At 43.6% G+C, this 18,315-nt stretch overlaps 1 protein-coding gene across 4 annotated transcripts in view; it reads left to right on the top strand.

The window, feature by feature from the left end:
* gdpd5b (glycerophosphodiester phosphodiesterase domain containing 5b) overlaps nucleotides 1-18,315 on the top strand; it is a 37,793-nt gene that overhangs the window by 1,877 nt on the left and 17,601 nt on the right. For all 4 annotated transcript variants that reach the window (XR_013811708.1, XR_013811709.1, XM_079732570.1 and 1 more), the window contains exon 2: nucleotides 12,730-12,909. Coding sequence is in view for 2 of the 4 variants with exons in the window: in XM_079732570.1 (XP_079588696.1) it covers nucleotides 12,793-12,909 (117 nt within the window). In the remaining 2 variants the exon portion in view is untranslated. The remainder of the gene's footprint in view (nucleotides 1-12,729; nucleotides 12,910-18,315) is intronic.

Here is an 18,315-nt window from a genome sequence, read left to right as displayed (position 1 = left end):
ATGAGAACCTTTTCACACAGCCCTCCCTGGCTTTATGATTTGATTCTGGGGTCTAACTAGAGTAGTCACCCATTCAATGGTAGTGTTCATTAGTTTATTATCCTCTCCCGTTACTCTCCAACATTTACTGCTATGCATACTGTATTAGTTTGATCCTTAAATAAAGTGAGGCTCTCAGAGTGCAACACACTGGTGCCTCCTTAAAGCTTGGTTTATAGTCACTGTTGTGTATGCCTCGGTCATTCACTGGATGAGCATGCTATAGGTCCGCCTTACGTATGGTCGTCAGGTTTCTGTGATGACTTGTGTGTAAGAGCAGCTATGTAAACACCAACATTTGAAGGTAGTGTTGACACAATACATTTGCCCTTTTTCTGCTTGTTTTACCTCTAAACCACAACAACAATGAAATGGATTATGTGTAACCTTTTTGTTTACACCTGCCTACGTGCACTAGTACGTAGGCGCTTATTACGTTATTTTGTGTATTTCCACGTCAACATCAGCTATAAATCGTCCTTAAAGCCTGCCTGCGTCTCACGACTTCATCTCCCGCCTGGCCAATCAGAGCCGGCGATGACCTCTCCGTACAGGACACGACTATAGGAGTGTTGATGTACCCATGTCACCCCCTGCCCCCAAAACAGATGGTGCTGGTGGTAATGAATCCGCATCCCCGACATAGCAACACATGACGTCCGTTACCTGCTTTTCTTTCTCGTTTGCTCAGTAATAAAGAGAGCCCCACCAGGGAGGTCCATTCCTCCGCCAGGGCAACACAGTCCCTCCCGCATCCAGGCTCGCTGCATGCCACAGATGCCTATGTCAGCTGTTTCCTCCCACTGCTGCCGCCCCCCCCCCCCCGCCCAATATAACTCCCCTACCTCTGCAGGCAGACGGCTACGGTATACAGACAGCTCCCCAGACATGACGCCCCGCCGTCCCATTGTTGTTCTTTCCCCCCCTCTCGGAGACCCTGCTGTGTGCGGTGGTGTTTGGTGTTGGGGGAGGGGGGTTCAGCAAAAAACAGTACAGGAGCAGTGTGAAAACAAAGTTCATGTGCAGAGGGGGCCCGGTCGGAGGGGAAGGCTTCAGTCTGGTCACTTCTGAAGCGCGGGCGGCCTGAATGTTTGGGTCATGTGAAGCACGACGCGTGAACCTGTGGTGTCGCATTCTTCTTTTGATGGTTTCCGCAGGTGCTTCCCCCCCCCCCCCCCCATACACACACACACATGAAAAGCTCCGTCAACTTGTTGTAGGAGGGAGGGGGGAGCTGCAGTGAGGGGAGAGGCAGACATCCGCTAGATCTGATCTAGTCTTGAGGGACTCCGAAGAATGGACTGAGAATATGATTGTTGTTTCGTCTGAAGGCTCGTGTTGATGGTTGATGGCTCTGCTGGTCATCCAGAGCAAACAGCACGTACAATGCCGGAGTGGGCTCTGTGTGGTCGGCCTGACCCTGTATAGTGTTGGACATCATAAATCCAAGAGCAGTTGCACAAGTTATGATGGGTATTTATTTTATACGTGCAAAATGTCAAATCGACTTTTTGGAATTTATATTTCAGAATATCATTACTTATTGAGAGGGTGCAGATGCACCTGCTCATTGAATGAAGGAACAACATCATCAGGCTATGGTGTCTAGGTTTTACAAAATGGATACAGCTTGTGTCTGCAAGGTGAGGGGGGGCTAGAGAGAGCTACTTTTAAATTGCAGAACCTCATTTAACGAGAGGAGGTTCCCCAGAGGAGACACACACACACACACACACACACACACACACACACACACACACACACACACACACACACACACACACACACACACACACACACACACACACACACACACACACACAGACACACACCCCTTTTGTTCTGTGTTTTCTTGTGACCCTTTCTCCCATAACCCGCCTCTTCCATGCAATTTCAATTTTGTTTTTATTGCACAGTCCTCAAGCATTGTGTTCCTACTGAACAGCAAACAGTCTTATCTTCATTGCCAACTCTTACACAGGGCTGCTATATGTGATGTTTATTGTCTGCGCTGGCAGTTTGTCGTTCGCATTAGTCACAGTTATACAAGTGTTAAAGCGCCTGTGAGTAAGAGACACATTTTCCAATGATATATTGATACTGTATATATCTAAAAATAATATAAAAGGATTCAATTGAAATCTATATCACCCTGACAACAGGGATGATAGCCTGCATTTGGTTTCATAAGAGAATTACTTACTTGCTTCTTGCAAGAACACATCTCATTTTGGCACTGATTGGGACGACTAAGAGAAGCTGGCCTCAGTCCCAGTACATTCGGTCTGCAAATCACTCCTTCTTTAAGTACAGGGGAATGGCTTATAGGTTATAATGCATTCCAAGCGCATTGCTAAACTTTTTTTTGTGTCTGGAAAGGTTTCATTAACTTTTGATTAAATACTCCTGCTGTGATTAAATAGAGTGCCATTTTTGGCCCACCTCATTGCTCGACATCAATCCGGGGGCTGTCGCAGTCACTTGAGATGGTTTAAGTATGTATCATGGCAACTGTAATTGTGTTCTAGCCTTCCCTCCCCGGGCCCGCACTGCTCATTTTTCTTGGGGCTCAGCAGAGGCTCTGATCAGTGTCAGCCATCGCCGCTTCATGTCGGTACTGGGAACCGCCCCCCCCTTCAGACTCCCGGCTGTGTCCGTCTCTTGGGGATAATCTGAGTCTGGAACCCAGCCGTTGTCACAGTTTCTCATGTGTGCGAGACGAGCCTGGCGAGATCTGTTTTGTGGTTGTGTTTTTTTGTGTATTTTCTCATACATTTTAATGATCCATGCTCGACTTGGCACCTTGGCTAGATGTGTGGGAGTTAGCGCCGTGCACAGACATTGTTTCCTCACCAGCAAGGAGTTGGATTGGGACACCTCTGTGGTTGGTGCTCCCTCCTCCACCACCACCACTGCCGTCTACCGAGAAAATTGTAGATTGTGATCTTCTTTCTAGGACAGTTTCATCCTGTGCTGTTCAACGGCGCTGAAGTGGTATGTTGGATTGTGTTATTGAAATCAACACATTTACAATAATGGAGAAAAATTGAATAATTGAAAGTAGATTTATTATAAATATTGTTCAGTAAATATAGTATTATGGCTTTATTTTAAAAAAAAAAAGTTGATTTATGCATTCCATCATATGCTTTCCATTGTTATGTCTTTCATTGATGTTTTGTGTTAGTTTGTGTTGGCTAAATAAATACACCCGGAGCATGAGCAGCATTGCTGACCTTTTCTTTCCACTGTTTCTAACTGGCCTTGCAGTAATACTTGTGTATAAAGGGGGGCGCTTGCCCTTTTTGTACAGCCACTGCATGTGTATTTATCTTTTTCGTTCTAACATTTGCCAATCAGGAGGTCCGCCAAAGGTCTTGATGACGATGTATTGGTACACCTAAAGTCAAGGGTTAGAACCACTGTTTTGGTCGTCAACTCCTGATGGTTTGGTAAATCTTAAACTCACGACGGTTAAGAACCACTCCAGTTAAGCAATCTCTCTAAAAAGAGTGTAGTAATCGGCACTATTTGAATTATCTTAGTACAGGCCATCAAATAATGTATAAGCCATCATATTTATAAGCCTAATTCGTGTTAATATAGATGGACCTTCACATAATTGTTTGGCTCAATGCACTGCTGCTTAGATCTCTCAGACTGTGCCCAGGAGCGTCAAATAAAATGTCCTTCTGTTTTAAAACCATCAGACTGGGAGCCAATATCTCTCCACCCTAGCCAAGTGCATTACCCACCGTCCATTAGCCCGTGACTGGAAGCACAAAGTCTGTTCCCTGGGTCAAAGACAACTGAGTACTGATTAGACAACTTCACTCATCCCCACCCCCTTACTTTAGCAGGTGCTGCTTAAAAAATAAAATACAAATCAGATTATGTGAAACTAGATTATAGATTACAATCCACTCCTGCCTTTCAGTATGACTGAATTTGCATTGCAGGCATGTATTTCCTCCTCTGAGGCCATAAATGTTTATTCTACCCTCCAGAAAAAAATTAGCCAAAAAAACCCCATTAATTAATGGCAAAATGTATACGGTAAACCAGGGCACTATAAGCCACTGCATCATAACTCTCCAACACTATTTAAGCCTGGTATTCTTAAAGTAGGACATAGACTCCTTCCCAAGACAGAATACTTTCAAAGATTAATGAAGATTGGTTTCAGTGAGCTAAATTTCCCCTGGGCTGTTCTCCTTACTTCATTCCTTGTATCTCACCCTCATGGTTTTTCTGCTGTCTCGGCAGATCTTTCTCTACCACCCCACACGGTTTGATAGTTTGGGATTGTTTTGGGTTTAGCTTCAACTATTATACAGTAAGTATTGTGCTTTCTATAATGTTGTGCGATGGTTGTTCTGTTGCTTGAATATAACACATTACTTCTTGTAATGGTTGTATCTAGCACGACGATGACTACCGTCTCAGTTAATGAATATCTTTAAAGACTGCCGCTCTGTGCTGTAGCCGCTGGTCACAGGGTTTTAGACAGCCGGGCCTCTCGGCAGCAATGTGTTACATCGTTTACATCTCAGTGTCAGAAGCATGGCCTGGCAGTAAGCGAGGGCATTGTGGGGGTGTAAGGCTTCTACTGTTTTTAATGTGACATTAAACATGTTGGTGGGTTTCTGAATCGTGTGAGTGATTATTAGTTTGATTTTATATACTTTTTTTTGAGGTTAAGCTTTCCAGTAACTATGTTGTTTCTAGCGGTGTTATTGCTTGGAGGTTTATTGTGAACTATTATTCATTATGTGCGTCACAAACACCTTTCTGTATGCAGCTCTTTGATATATTGTTTTTGAACATATTCAATATACAGGTAGTCTTTGGAATCATAATATTCACCATTTCAAGGGAGAATTGGTTCGGAAAACGTATTGAGGCGGCATATGGAGCAATTCATTCAATGGGTTGTTTTCTTGTGTCTAGACTTTCCACAGCATGAATATCGGCACATCAAGCAAACACTGTTGATTCTCTAACAGATATGCAAAAACACATTTTGCATTTGGACTTCAAACAGTTCCAGGGAAAGCAACCTGACATTACTACATATACTGTATGTAAAAATACCACATCTCTTTGACAATCACTAGGCTGTTGCCTAGCATACCATGGGCATTATTCACCCAGCAAGCGTCTAGAGCCAATATGGAACCAAGATGGCCCCCAGGTGATCAAGGCCAGTAGCATTGAGGAGCTGCACTCTAAGGTCCCTGTCACACATGCAGCTTATCTTACAAATGTTCTGGAACATTTCCAGCTTTGGGGTCATGTGTGAATGGGGGCATGGATCGAGAACCTGGTAAATTTGTACCGCCAATTATCCATGTCGTACACTTCCCTTAAGGGTCACCTTCGTCTGAGCTAAGGGCGCTCACATTTCGAGTGAGCGACCCAATCAGAAGACTCCGCTGATGACTTATTTGAATCTGCGACTGTTAATCTTATCGTGAGAATGCTTTGTGGGTGATTCTTTAAAAATATCAATACAGCTTATTTTGTTTGCAAACCAGCTCCTTTTATCAAGAATTTCTGGAAAGATTCTGAAATAAGGGAGCACCTCTCATTTGACGCAAAGCCTGGGCCTGGCCTCAGATCCTTCTTCTGTTGAGTTTTACTGTGGCTGGCATCCATAGCTGCGGATCAAGTGTGTGTTTATTTGCCTGCCTGAAGACCTCTGGAAGGCTTGCCGGGGCTTTGTACCGGTTTGACCCCGTCAGCTGCGTGATCATACGGAGCACGTCATCCAAGCAGATCTGCAATGAGTCATGAACAAGTCAATTATCTGAACTCCACGCTGGTTTCTAACTTTAATTTGTCCAATTAAATCGTAATCATCGTTCAGGGTCAAAGTAAGTCCATGCTGTTGTTTAATTTGGTCATAAAATCATAAACTTGACACAGAACGAAACCACCCTAATGCTATGGCTCAGCAAGTTCCCTTTTGTGTCTCAAGTTTCTGTCATTTGTGGTTTTGCTCCAAACCATTCAAGAACGTACAGAACTACAGGGCTGTGCTTAGCGGCACCACTGGAGTGGCCCTTACCCCTAAGGGCCTTACCCCTAAGGGCCACTGATCCATGTGTAAAACTGACTGGCTTCTAGCGTTGGTGTGGTCCTTTCTGACGTGAGCGTATACAGAAAAAAACCCTGGTGAGGGTTTGCAGCAGGCTGGAATGTCTCCCTGGATGCCCTTATTTGGGCGTGATCAACATCCACTCTGATGGATCCTCTGCTACTTTCTGCGCGGTCGGGGGTTGGCCGAAGCGCTACACTAGGCCTGATTTAATATGGAAATTGCATTTAGTGCACTCACTGTACCATTATGCATTCTCAGTAGCGGATGGAGGAACGACTTAAACACAGTTTGATTGTTTTGTTCAAAGCTGATCACTGACAGAGCAAACTTAATTAGTTATGGAAGAAGATTTTTGCTTTGTTTCCTTTTAAACTTTGCAAAGCTGCACCCAATTCTTCAAACATTTTGGGAGATTTATGTATTTAGACATAAATTTCAAGATTGTACAGGGGAAAATGTGTTGGCAGGCACACCAAAGCCGTTGGGTGTGCATGTTAAAACCTACATGCTTAGGGATCGTGCTAATCACGCTACTGTTAGTGACAGATTTATAATCAGTTCACATGGTGAGAAAATGATCGAGTGTGTATCTCTGCAGTACACAGCCACAGTGTTGTTTTCAGCATATAATAGCCATGTCTTCAGCTAGGGTCGCAGCTAAAAAACAATTTCATTTAATTATCCCGATGATTACTGCAAGCGACGGCCCCAGATCCACTTGTACACTCAACAAGACATGCAGCGATCTCAATCAGTAGAATCACCGCACTCTCACCACAAGATGCACTAGGGATTCAAGGGTTTGTTTTATTCATAATAAGTTGTAAAACTGTTCAAAAATGTAGAAAACCCGTCGTTAATTAGCTGAAGAAACATTTCTACTGATATTTTAAACTTTTGGTTATATTTTTGTTGTGTTTAATCAAGATGATTGATGGAAACAGTGCTACAGCATCTAAACAATGTGTCATTGAAGCACCTCAATAGGGCTCCTAAACATGCGTAGTTTATCCATTTTACTGGGATACTTTTCCTACTTCTTTATTTTTGCTGAATAAGTTAAATGTTGAGGAATGAAGTGTACATGGCAGGTACACACACACACACACACACACACACACACACACACACACACACACACACACACACACACACACACACACACACGGACACACACCGTGAGAGAAAACGCCTACACAGGACAATCCTGGCCAGTTGGAGCATGTCTTCAGATTCCAGGTTTTCCAGAAACTCTGCAGGTTGTGGCTTATGGTGAGGGTACCAGGGGAGAGGGCAGCGCTGTCAGCAGAGTGTTGGCAAGCAGCCCGTTCTATAATCACGTCTATCACCAGACACTTATCTAACGCAACAATCACACCCGTAACCGCTAAAGGCACTTTTCCCTAATCACACACGAAAGATTTTCTTTACTTATTTATCTTATTTATAATCTTGAGTGCCGTAAATTCCGAAGAAGTCAAGATGATAAAACTACAACAACAACATTAACTCCAGTCAGCGGTCAGCCAGTGAGGCCCTGAGTCATGGGGTTTGAGTCAGATGGGCTCCCCCCGGACCGTCTCTCGGCTCGCTCACAGCCCTCAGCCCGGCCGCGCTAACTCCCTGGGACACCGCGTGCTCCACCGCCGCGCTAGCCCCGCACTTCAGAGCCAAGCTTTTCCTGTCATCATGTCCAGCCGTGACTTCACAGGACGACGGGAAGAGAGAACTGGCTCCAAGTCATGTGGTGAAGGGGGCTGAGTTAAGGATTGATACTTGATATTTGGTGATGTGCTGCTAACATGCCTTTTGGCTTTTTGTAGTTGTGAGGTGGCTGGTTTTCTGTTAACGAGCGTGTTTTTTTTCTTTTTCTTTTGGTTTTAGGATTCTGGTGAATCGTTTTCTTTCCAAGTTGTGTTCCTCAGCAATCCCTGGTGGCCTTGTTGGTGTTTTTGCAGTCAGCTGCTGCGTGGCCTTTTCCCTCCTCACTGTTCAGGGAGGGCCAATCCTGCTGGGGAAACTGCTGAAGCGTTTCCTCCCTGTCTCTTTGATAGGAGGAAATAAGGCAGCAGAAACTGAGAACAGGGCAGGGTTTGGGTTTTCCATCGTTTTACTTTCTGCTTCTACTACTTTCTTCTATCGGGTTCTTTTTGCTGAACTTCTTTTCTGAAGAGAGACTCTATTCTTTGAGACAACTTGGTCTCTTCTTGGACCACATGTATTTACACCTAGTGGGTGTTTATTCTGCTCTGTGTGTGGAGTCCTCTCTTTTGTTTGCATGAGTGACACAGAGAAACATGACCGTTCTCTTTTGGGGGAACATCAAGGATGAATGCAGATCTGTCAACCCATCACTTCACCAGTCACCAGGGTCCAGTGTGCTTTGCCATTGGGAGGGACAGAAATGCCACTGAACTCCTTGGGTTACTTCCCCAAGACACATTCCCAATTTCAGTTGAACACAATTCTCAACGTGTTGCATTTAGCTCTGGTTGAGACACCATGACGTGTGATCTTTGTCTTCGGTTCCATGGGCTGGTAATGATTCCTCTATTTAACAGTAATAAAAAATCACACATTTTGGGGATGCTTTTGTCTTCTTGTGGTGCATAGTGCTGCCAATATTAAGGATCACAAACAGTGGTTCTCAGGTGTGAGAACCTGAGTGGTTCTCAGGTGTTTCCTGCATTGAATCTTGTTTGTATATGTTTCACATTGCTGACGTTGGTTGGCCTGCCATTTGGATGCAGGTCTAAACACAGTAATTTATCCACAAGTGATGACTTGACGGCGCTGCTGCAAGTGGTAGTTACTTGCCACTGGCAAACACATGCAAATTGCGACCAGGAAGCGGTTGTCAATGGCACGGTTTGTTTTTCTGCTTCATGGAGGCTTCGTACAGCATGCCCTCACAGGTCCTGTCAACAGCTCCTGATGTGCTGCTGTTATGGGAACGCGCTATGTCACATGACCTTTGCTCAGCAGTCATTGGGTAATCCATGGTAAACACATCCATGCCGAAGTCAATAGAGAAAATGTACACCGCATCGTAATTTGGATCGTTATTTGGCTTCACGTTTGCCAAGTTTACTACTTTTTCCATGGCTAAGTAAATGATGTCCCGTAGAGTTACATATATATATCGGCATGCTTGTATTGCACGTTTATGAATGGCTTTTATTTATCTGGGCCAGGACTTTCACATTGATAAAATATCAGACTTCACACCCAGTTTATACTAGTTAACACTAACTGGTGCATTCCTTTAGACTGGTTTGGTGCTATTATGCACAGTGTAGCCCTACTCTGACCTGTGAAAATATGGGTCTGCTCTCTATAAATACAGTGAGGTTTTGTTTTTTGTGTGAACAACACTCGTGCCTCACTCTGAAAATACAGGAATTGGTTCCTCAGATATATCAAGCTGGAGTGGCTGAAAGGGCCAATCATCATGGGCTCCAAGTCACCAAAACATGGTATTTAAACTACCTGGTGCCTGTAAAAGTACCTCATGGACTCATGTCGTGTTTTTGCACACCCAAACAATATGTTTTACAAAATGGATACGCTGACGAGCAAAGCTCACTCAGTCCAGCTTCTCATTCTCCCCTGCTCAGTATAAGGAGATCCTAGCTAGCCACTGGGCTGCGTTATGCTGGGTCGCTGAATGGTTGGAGATAACTGCTCATATTCCATTAGTGTAGTTATTATGCAACTGGCGATTTACTTTGCTTGACAATGGATGCTCTTAAATGGTGTGGTGATTGTTAATATAGCTTTGCAGTCTTTGTCCCTAGTTTGTTCGTTCAGCCTTCAAGCAATGCATATTGATTGTATTCTTTCAAGAGAATGAGCAGCCACAGAATCCTCACCCTCTGATTACTTTAAATAACTTCACACTGACAAACCCCCAATGTACAATGCAGATTTATTTAAGAAATTATTAGGACTATCACAACTTACAACCTTATTTTGATCCTTTGGTTTTGCAAAGTCATTGTAATAAATGAATGATCTGCATAGAAAGTGGTTCTTCACAGCGTAGAGCAGCACTTTGCTGCTGCTTGTGTGCTGGTCTGTTGAAAGGTCCTGCTGCTGTGCTCTTGATGCCCCCAGAGGGGCCGGCCCGCCCCTTCCCAGAACGGTTTCGCTAATAACAGGAAGTCGGTGCACTGTGACCGACGCTAATGAGCGGCTGCCCAGAGCTTGAGCTGTGTTGATTGCACGGGTGATTCGTGCGCTTCACGTGTAAGACGCGTTGACTGAGACACAGAAAGCTTGCCGGGAGTCATCAGCATTGAAAAGAAAGTGTGTGTGTGTGTGTGTGTGTGTGTGTGTGTGTGTGTGTGCGTGTGTGTGTGTGTGTGTGTGTAAGTTATTTTATGTAAGCAGCACATTCCACTGTTGAACCTGTTTGCAGGTTCAACCAGGTTTTTATTTGAGGTATTCATGCCTTGTTTGATAAAGTCCACATGTCCTGACAATCCCACAGAGAGTCGTGATGTGTGGGATTGCAGACGGCTGTGCACAGGCTCCCTGGAGGAGGGAACCCCCACACTCCTGATAACAGCCAGGGAAGCTGTAATGTCATCACCGTGTATTTGTCATTTCATTATAGACAGTCATAGAGTCCCCCCCCCGTGAGTCGCTCGGAGCAGGTGAAGAGCACCTTATTTACCCCACCGTGGTGGCGTCATCACCCAACGTATTTAACTCCCATCTCAAATAAAGATAAAGGCCTTTTTTCAAGGGGGACATAATTGTGCTTTTCATCTTTCTCATTGAGTGTGGCCACCGACAGCGAAACAAGGACCTGCTTGATGTGCTGATGTTTGTATTTGTACTCGGGCACTTTGAATTTGGAGCCCACCTCAGCACGGTTATTGTTAATGTTCCTGATTTAATTTGCCTTCTGTGTCCTTGGTACATTTATGCCATAAGCTCGCAGCAGGTTGGGTTGTCTTTGGGAACAGGAAGTGTGTATGGAGGGCTTTAATTTAAGCCTTGGCTTGCTATCAAAGGGGAAGGTGCTGTTCCTCCATGTGTTTGCTATCAGGGTGCCAGACCTCAGCGGCTCTCAGCTGGTCTTGGAGGATTGGTAGAATCAGAACTATTTTGACAGCCCTCTGATTAAGGGCTATTCAAATCAACTGTAATTGAATTAACCCATAAAACCCAAAATATATCTTGCTTAGATGAATTTGACTGGCCCCTTCCCATGTATCATATGCAGTCCCCTTGCCAATTGAAAGCGAATGTTCCGATTTTAGTTTATTTTTTCACCCCTTTTCAAACCCATCATCATCTCAAACGTATGGATTGTTGCGATATCACTTTACTACTGGCAAGAGTCATATACTTATAACATTTTACATTGAACAGTTTGTTGGTGGGTTATTGATGGCACAATATAAAACCTAGTGTAACGTTTATAATTGGACCAATGCTTTTATAAATTATAAGGTCTTTCATCATGGTTACACTATTCAATATTCTGCATTTACACACAAGGACAAACAAACATCTGCTAGGCTTATGTAAAACATAGTTATGTGACTGGCGTGTGTGTGTGTGGATGACGGCTGGTTGAAGCTGCCTCTCCTGGCCTCAGTCAGACTGATTAGGCCCTGGGGCTGGGGGAGTCTGCACACCTGTTGCGCATTGAGCAATCAGTGTACACAGTTTAAACCAGCCATTCCTGCACACACTCAGGATGTCTCCTTAATAGCAGCATGGATCCCCCTCTGCATTATCCATTTTCCTTTAAACTCTAGCATAAACCAGTTTCAACATCTCTGCCCTGTGTCCTGGACTTGGGGGAGCCCAGTAAAAGCCTCCTAGGTGGAGTGTGGCAGCCACCTAAGGTGCGTGTGGCATCGTCCTCGCTACAGTGACCTTATAATGAGGTCTTGTAGCTTACACAGCAACTGTGAAGTGCAGGGATGTGAATTATAATTCAGAGCAACGCGTGGGGCAGGATATACCCTTTGAAAATCGTCTGACAACCAGGATAATCCTTTCCAAATGCAACAGGGTGGTTAACTCGCCTGGGGCTGTAGGGCAGTAGCTGAATACCTTTTTGCAGCCTGTCTTAGTATTCCAGCACCTTTTGGGAATTGTCCAGGAAAAGGCAGTTGCTGCCTCGGTGTATGTCACAAATATTTTACAGGAGTGTCCTTTCCAAGGCAGGCACCAGCAAGCAGTAAGCAACAACATAACATCTCAGACAGTCAGCAATCTATTTCATTTTTTACAAATAATAATTATGAAAACAGTCACAACAGCAGAGTATCGACAAAATAGACGGTTGAATTGTTGTTGGATTCATTCAAAGTGGCATTGCAACCAACCAACTAGATGTATCACTTTGAGATATATATATATATATATATATATATATATCTCAAAGTGATACATCTAGTTGGTAGATGTATCACTTTGAGATATATAAAATATATATATATGTGTGGTATGACATCAGACATACATTTTCTGGCGATAAAGGGGTTAACTCATGATGTTGATGTGTTATATGGTTGTCTGTGGGCTGGCTCCAGTATGACGTCATGCTTGGCTCTCTCCATCAGGATCCCGAGCTGCCAGTGGGATGGTAGAGGTCTGGGGGCGGGGCCAGGACTGACAGAAGGAGCATGGTGAAGCACCAACCCCTGCAGGTCTATGAGCGCCAGCTATGTTTGTCATGCCTTACCGGGATCTACGGTTGCCGCTGGAAACGCTACCAACGTTCCCATGACGACACAACCAAGGTAAGCGAAGAGTCTAACTACTATACTTTTTCTTTTCATCCTGAACCTACATGAACTTGTTCACTCTAATAAGGTGTAATATGAATAATATGACTAACAATATGTTATATTAATATAGAGTTGGCTGGATCAGCCATTACTTTGGAGAATGCACTTGCTGCCTCTAAATTTGTCCTGATTGCAACCTGCAGCTAGCTTCAATAGCTGATTTAAACAAAGAATGATGCGTTATTTCCGTGCTTGTGTAACCACACATCTGCACACCTTTCAGTTTGTGCTGAGGTGCCTACAATGGCGTGTGTGCCTATTAAGGAATGGCATGGCAAGGTTTATTTATATAGCCCTTTATCACGGTTACCGTCTCAAAGAACTTCAATGTTCCACATTCAAGTGAGATATAGACTTCAGTCCCCAACACTGGTATGAACAGGGATACACTTTCCAAAGCCCTCATGGGACAGAGAAGAGCTGATAGGGCACACCTGGAGCATGCCCTCTTCTAGGAGGGCAATATCTATGGGCGGCAAGTAGATGAAATGGCCTACAGGAAAAACAATATAAAATTCAATGTAGTGGTGAGAAGCATTTTCAAAAGGTATTTTTTTCATATTTTTGGAAAGCAGGGGCGAATACACAGTTCTAGGATTCTGGTAAAATAGGAAAAAATGGTAAAGTTCTTGAAGAAATGTGAAAAGAACTCAAAACTGTGCTACTGGGCCTCTGTGACGGTTTCACATGGCATTCATGTAGTCCTGATATTCACACTCTTGTAAAAGGCTGTTGCCTGTAGATACCCTTTAGGGACATCCATCCCTCAACATTGATTTATAATGAACAATTATCCGTCAGTCGGAGAAGGATATCCTCGCAGGCTTATCCTTTAGATATCCTTGAGCCCATAGAGGTGACCACCGGGGAGTTATTAAACTGCACCCTTGTCTGAATGCAGTCCGTCAGCACTACCACTCCCCAGCACGCCATATCAAAGTTTTAATTATTTTATTGATGATTGAAATGTTTCTCTATTCATAAAATGCTTTGTTATGTAATGTTGGCCCTCTGATAACCCATTTGAATAGTTTAAAGCCATATTGACGGGGCTTTGAGGGGTGATGTGAGGACAGAACACCAATATGGAAACAAGGGGAATTGATCCATGGGGGGACATGGGAAATTTACAATACCATACCAGTCCCAGCGCTCCATTGAAACAAATTAGTCTGTGACAGGGTACAATCACATTATTTCTGTAATTATGTAGCCGTTCACATATTGGGTCATCGTCGATGAAGTCGAAAGGCCTCATGTCATGTCTAACTGACAAGTAAAAATGTAAAACAACATTTGGGAGCAGCATAAACCTGTTCTTCTGTATCCTTAAACAGGAAGTTATTATTTTTTTTAAGACATTTATTCATATTGTGTAAACATATAAACATATCTGCGCGAACAACACATCCATTAACGCACACAATGCCTGATTGTGTTCTGTTCCTGTACCTGTGTGTCTGCACAAAAGTCTTTGCGGGGCCCAATGAAAGGCACATAGGATCCTTTATCCCCTGGCCTTTGGCAGGCGAACAGGACACCGCGTCGCTCTGTTTCCTGTTGTGCACGCGGCTGATAGGATAGGATGTATAGCAGCACCAAGTCAGCCTTCTCTCTGTCCGCCACGAGACTGCTGTCTCTCAATGCATCCGTGCTTCTGTCTGGCTGTGTTGTGTTGGTCTTGACCTTGCCTCTGCACCAAACAGGCGTTTGGTGTTCTATTGATTATAATTTTTTTATGTTTAGCCCTACGGCAGGCCGGCAAGCATTGATTTTTTTTGTTTTTTAGTACGTTGGAATGGTGCGTGCCGTTGTTGTTCGTTTGTGGACAATATAGACTGGCTATCAATCCTCTGGTGCTCTGAGAATGTTTGCAATCGATTTCAGTAGAAATGCTGATTAAAGCAAAACTCCCCATCGTTTGTGGTTCAGCCTCAGTATTCAAACACTTAATAATGGTCCAATTAACACGACGCCTTGTTTAAAAAAACAGTAGCTAATTTAGGAGCTCACACTCTTAAGAAAAATAATAACATTCTACATCTCTTCAGGTCTTTGACTGCCATGCCTATGAGTTAATTCATAAATCTACATAAGTGCTCCCCACATGGCGTTTTACACAACACGTCTACAAACAGACGTGGACAATCTCACCTAGCGGTGTGAGCTACATCTTTGACTTGCGTTGTGCTGGACCGGCGAGGGACACTCGTTGGCTACTGTACACGTAACCAAACCGGGGTACATCCGTGGAGCATGAGAGTTGAAACCCAACCCCTTCATAAACCACCGTGGCAGAATAGCAAAGTGTTCTCCATTCATCTGTCCCCGCTGTACCGAGCCGTCCACGCAGCCTGTGAAGAAGACCGAGGCTTTGTCCACCTCCAGCCTCCCTCTCTCTCCGGACCAGAGGCCGCTTTGTCAACGCCGCTGCCTCACGTCACTCGCTGCAAGCCGATCCGGCCTCTCAGTAATAATTGAAAGTATTTCCATTTAGTCTTGTCTTTTACCTTTTATACATCTCCACACAAAGAGGTCTATAATAGAGGAGCGCAGCAAGGCTGATCTGCTTTTGTCTGTGCTTCTTTGGGTTCTCGATCATTTCATGACTGAACTGCCGCTGCCATGTTTAATTGCGGTGGCTTTTGTCGAGTGTGAAGGCCTAGATCCACAAGGCGAGGAGGTTTGAGGAGGAATGGTGATGTCGTGATCCACGAGTCATGTTTCATGATGTTGTTGTCAGGGGTTAGAAATAAGGCTTGTGTTTGATGAAGTATTTTTTGATAACAAACCTCTTGCATAAAGCTTTCACTAGTTGTATTATGATTAACATTGTTTCTGTTTTACACTGGAATTGTAATTGATTTACGTTTTAAATCCAAAATATTTCATGTTGGGGGCTCGCCTGATTTTAGTCCGGGGATACAATCATACACCCTTATCTAGCTGTCATCATCCAGAGCTAGGGTGCAGTCTTCTCCAGTAACTTGTCAGCAACACACGCATATCTTGTTGATTCTTAAATCAAACGCATTCCTGTGTTTGCAAGAATACTTCCGCAACTGTGTGTTCCACTCAGCCACCCACCCAGCGAGAGAATTCAGAATACAAAGGTGACTCCAAGGTTTCGGTCTGAGTTATCCAACGCCTTTATTTTGAAAGGCCTCCAGAGCCCTGGAGGAAAACATAATCAATGATTGCATGTGTGCATGGTGTTGGACGGTAATGATTTTCCTTCTTCAAACATATCAATGAGTCACCTGCTTAGAATGCAGATATCCTTTTGTATCCCTATGGACATGTATTGTTAGTTTAGAAGGATTTGATAAGGTTGGTACAAATATACACGCTAACCTGCAGAGTGTTAGCCTAGCTGTGAAATCCACACTGTAGGGCTTTGTTTGAAGGAAAGCTATTTGACTATTGCATAATTATTAACTTTCAGACTTGTTATGGATACCGAGATATGTGCTGTACTAAACTCGCAACAATAACATCACCTTCAGTCTTCAGATGACAACCATTTGAAATGTATGCACAAATTAGAATACAACAAGGAGGTAATTATTTAAATGTGGGCAAGAAATTGTGCTTGAATGTGTATGTGGCCGTACACATTTTACTTTCTGGGTAAAGCTGACTATTATAGTATGCTATTGTGAACTGACGTGTCCTCTCCCAGCGTCATGACCGGGCGTTCAGGACTCAAGTACCTGCTACACTTGAAGGCCTTGCCAGCGATCTCCTTGGGAATGCTTAAAATGCGCACAAAACAGAGCAGTGCATGTCCTCACTTCATACCCTGCCCAACGTATACTCGGTACACAGTACATTCAAATCCTGTTTATATGCCTCTCTTAAAACACCACTTCTTTACATCTGATATATATATATACCGAAGGGGGTATAGTTAACCATGTTCCTCCCATGGATTTAAGCATGTAGTCACCTTTGTGAATAAAGGTAGGTAGGTTGAACATCGCTTTACTCTTTTCATAGATTTTGTGGCTTTGTAGAATCGCTGTCCCAGAAGTAGTGTGAAGGAATCTGTGGGAAAATTCCACAGACTTATCTGAATATGTTTAGGAATGTGATCGGAGACTGAGGTGGCACGCCTGCTGACCCGATGTTGACCTTTTGTGAGCATTATAACACGCCGGACATGGAAGATGATATGAACTGAAAATGTAAGTGGACATGTAACAACATGTAACATTGGTCAAGATAACGGTTGTGAATGTGTAACTACTGAGAATCGACATAGTAAATCAGAACAAAATCGTTATTTGCATCAGAGTGCAAAACCTTCAGATCCTCAAGAATTTTTTCAATTAGGATCCCTTTTTATTCTTGGAAGAGAAATAACGTTGAACTTCTAAAAAACATTTTCTCTTAAACCATTAATCCTTGGAGTTTGCTAATTCCTTTCTAATGGATGGAACTTGCTCCAGCCAATCTAAGCATCAGGGGATTGGTCAAATGGCCTGTGGGTAATTTATCCATAGTGCAAAAACCTGACAGATTTATTTTTGTTTGGGGTTCATCCTAAAAAGTTCAGTTGTGTATTTATTCACCGGAAAACCAAGTTATAGTTCACATATAGAGTGCATAAAGAGTTAAGTTAGGTTGATTATCTGTGCTAGTGTTTACACATTAGAGGACACTTGTGATACATCAGTCAGGGCATTCTCGCCAAAAGAGCACTGCCGAGTATTAGCATCAGCATGTTTATCTCTGCAGAAAGTGTGTGTAGCTAATGGAGTTGGTGTTGATGTATGAGACGGTGAATATGAAGAGAGATGGGCTCTGTATTTTTCCATATACACATTTATGTCCTCAGACCAAAAGTATTTAATGCCAGTGAAAGCGTTATTTCAAACTAAGATTAACCTTTAACACAGGTACTGAGAAAAATAACAATGAAATATTGCATTATTGATTATTATTTGTCGACCAATGGGATGTAGACATCGATGGAACAAATTGAATTGTTCAACAAAAGTTGGAAATAATGAGCAGAAATATTTTCTAATCTTGTCCAGGGTTGAACATGACAAGAAATAAGAAGGGTAATCCTTGTCAGCAGAAGAGAATGTACATCCCTGTTTCTCACCAGGGATGACCCTTCGGGTTTGAGTTTCGGGGAGGCTGATCATCGTTGGTGGCAGGGCTGGCTCTCTCGCTCTCCCTATCTCTGTGTGTGTGTGGGTGGGTGGGTGGGTGGGTGGGTGGGTCCCAGATGGTTCTGCTGATCAAGGAGGGTCCGAGGCACAGATATGGCAGGGACAGGAACCCTTGGTGCTTTTGCTTTTCTGTGACACAGCTAGAGTGATTGTGCCTCCTATGTGTGAATTGCTG

Source organism: Pollachius pollachius, assembly GCF_949987615.1.
Source record: "Pollachius pollachius genome assembly, chromosome: 3".
NCBI classification, from domain to species: domain Eukaryota; kingdom Metazoa; phylum Chordata; class Actinopteri; order Gadiformes; family Gadidae; genus Pollachius; species Pollachius pollachius.
This window is presented reverse-complemented; position numbering and strand designations above follow the sequence as displayed.